Below are 2,261 nucleotides of genomic sequence, written 5' to 3'. Positions count from 1 at the left end.
ATCGCGGTTTAATTAATTCAGGATGCCATGCAACATTTGGATTTCTTATGAACTGAGCAAGCATTTCCGGCCAGGTTCACAGAGACAGACAGAGCACAGGTAGATCACTCGTGAAGGGTTGGAGACGGCGGCTGGAGCTTGGCGTCGAGCACCTCCGAGCAGACGTTGCCCATGGCGCGGTAGAAGGCGGCGAGGCTAGCGAGCTGGGCGACCGACATCTTGGCCATGAGCGCCCGCGCCGCTGCCTCCCGCTCCTCGCTAACCTTGAGCCTGTTCATGTACCCCGACGCGTTCCGCACCGTCGCGCCCATCTGCTTCAGCCGCTTCTCCTGCTGCATGCTCAGCGCCTTGTTCGACTCCAGGAACTCCGCGCCGGCGTCGAGGTCCCCGTCCCGGTGATCCGCCGGATGCTGCGCGTCAGTGTTCTTGCCGAACATGTACATGTTCTTGGCGAGCGAGACGCTCCGGACGATCACCTTGCGCTGCTTGTCCATTTCCTGGTTCAGTTTGGGCGGCGTGGTGACCGTGCTCCGGACGTGCACGTGCGCGGCGGCCATCTTTGCCTGGTGTGCCGCCACCGCGCGGACGAACTCTTGGTAGGCCTTGGCGCAGCCGGGGAAGTCGAACTCGTCGGAGCCCTCCTTGCGCATGCGCTCCGGGTGGAACTGGAGCCCCATGAGGAACTTGCCCTCGCCGGGATCGTACGCGTCGGGGTCGTAGAACCCTTCCACCAGCCCGTCTGGCGCGTGCGCCATGGGCACGAACCGGTCCGCCAGGCGCCGCACGCCCTGGTGGTGGTAGCTGTTCACCATCAGCTGGTCGCCGTCGAGCAGCGACTCCGCGAACCAGTCGTGCATCGGCGTGCCGGGGAGCACGCGCACCGGGTGCCGATGCCCGTCGTAGTTGGCATAGTTCATGTGGCAGACGGCCGCGTCCGCCGCGGGGTGGAGCTCCTGCTCGACGTCCTGGTAGAGCGAGCCGCCGCAGGCGACGTTGAGCACCTGCGAGCCGCGGCAGATGCCGAGGAACGGAACGTTGCGCTCGAGGCAGCGGCGCGCGAGGAGGAGCTCGATGGAGTCCTTCTCATGGTCCACGGCGGCGTCGCTCGGGTGGAGGCTCCTCACGGCCTCGAGCTGCTCCTGCGAGAGCGCGTCCCTGGCGTCGCCGTCGCCGCCGGCGTCGTAGAGGGAGGGGTCGATGTCCTCGCCCTCGCAGAGGAGCACGCCGTGGATGGGCTCGAAGGAGTCGAGCATAGCGTGCACGCCGGGGACCCGCGGCACGATGACCGGCACCGCGCCGTAGCCCACCACCAGGTCCAGATGGTACTCTCCTGCATCAATCCATGCATGCAAATGTCAGCATTCTTCCAATGAATCCACCATTATTTCCCCAAAGTCAAGACGAAATACTTACCGACAAAGTCGACGAACTTGTTCTTTCGGACGGTGCGGCGAGAGACGATGAGCACGCGGGGGAGGATCCGGGAGGGCAGATCAGGAGAGGGAGACATGGCTAGGCTAGTTATCTCTTGCCTCCGATTTCTCAACCAGAAGTGATTACTTCTCAATGGTGGGTCGGTGTGTTCTTGTTTGGTTTGTGGGGAAGATGTATCTGGATGGAGGTATTTATAGAAGGGATCAGGATGATGGATCGATCTTATCACGAAATCATTGAATTCCAAAACTAGAGCGTATTAACATGCGCGCGAGCACTAGTGGTAGTAGTAATTAACTTGCGCCGACGTCAATTAACTACGACGTGTGTGGGCAACCCCGTCTGGGCGCCGCGTGCAGACACCGCAGGTCAAAGTGGCCAAGCTCGATATTGCTACATGCACCCAAACATAAACATTTAAAAAAAAAAACTCTAGCTTGTCAGCATAGGTGATTGACGCATATCCAGCAGTCCAGCACAGCATATGCTACGGATTGCTCTCATCTCTTTAGTCTTCATCCCACAATCACATAAAAATTATAGTATTGATCTAATCTGCTAGAAAGACATGTCAACTTTGGGCTCTGTTTGGATTAGATGAACTTTGAGTTTGTGTTCGGGTAGCTCCAGGTCTTATAGTGGCTAGGTGTTCTACGTATCTGTATGTAATTTTTGTTACTTCTGATATTTTTTGTACTGTCATGACAGATGATGAATAGGTTGAAAGTTTTTCTGGCAGAAACAATGGCTTTGTCTCCAAAGTGGTGTTAGGTAAATAGATAATTTCCAATGCGTTGCAACAGGGTATAAATATTCTAATATGTTAG

General features: G+C 56.9%; 1 protein-coding gene across 1 annotated transcript; it reads right to left on the bottom strand.

Annotated features, from left to right (window-relative positions):
• LOC119280688 (putative glutamine amidotransferase GAT1_2.1) lies at positions 1–1,579 on the bottom strand. The gene is made up of 2 exons (XM_037561460.1): positions 1,414–1,579; positions 1–1,330 (listed from the first exon to the last, which is right to left on the bottom strand). The coding sequence occupies exons 1-2, from the start codon at positions 1,508–1,510 to the stop codon at positions 105–107; spliced, it is 1,323 nt and encodes a 440-aa protein (XP_037417357.1). The 5' UTR covers positions 1,511–1,579; the 3' UTR covers positions 1–104.
• Positions 1,580–2,261: the final 682 nt, after the last annotated feature.

This window comes from Triticum dicoccoides, chromosome 3B (genome assembly GCF_002162155.2).
Source record: "Triticum dicoccoides isolate Atlit2015 ecotype Zavitan chromosome 3B, WEW_v2.0, whole genome shotgun sequence".
Lineage (NCBI taxonomy): Eukaryota > Viridiplantae > Streptophyta > Magnoliopsida > Poales > Poaceae > Triticum > Triticum dicoccoides.
The sequence above is the reverse complement of the archived record's forward strand: the minus strand, read 5'-3'. Positions and strand labels throughout refer to the sequence as shown.

Coding starts and splice junctions, on each gene's coding strand:
- LOC119280688 (XM_037561460.1), bottom strand. CDS start 1,510: ATGTCTCCCTCTCCTGATCTGCCCTCCCGGATCCTCCCCCGCGTGCTC. Junction 1,331..1,413: donor CAAGTTCGTCGACTTTGTCG/GTAAGTATTTCG, acceptor GGATTGATGCAG/GAGAGTACCATCTGGACCTG.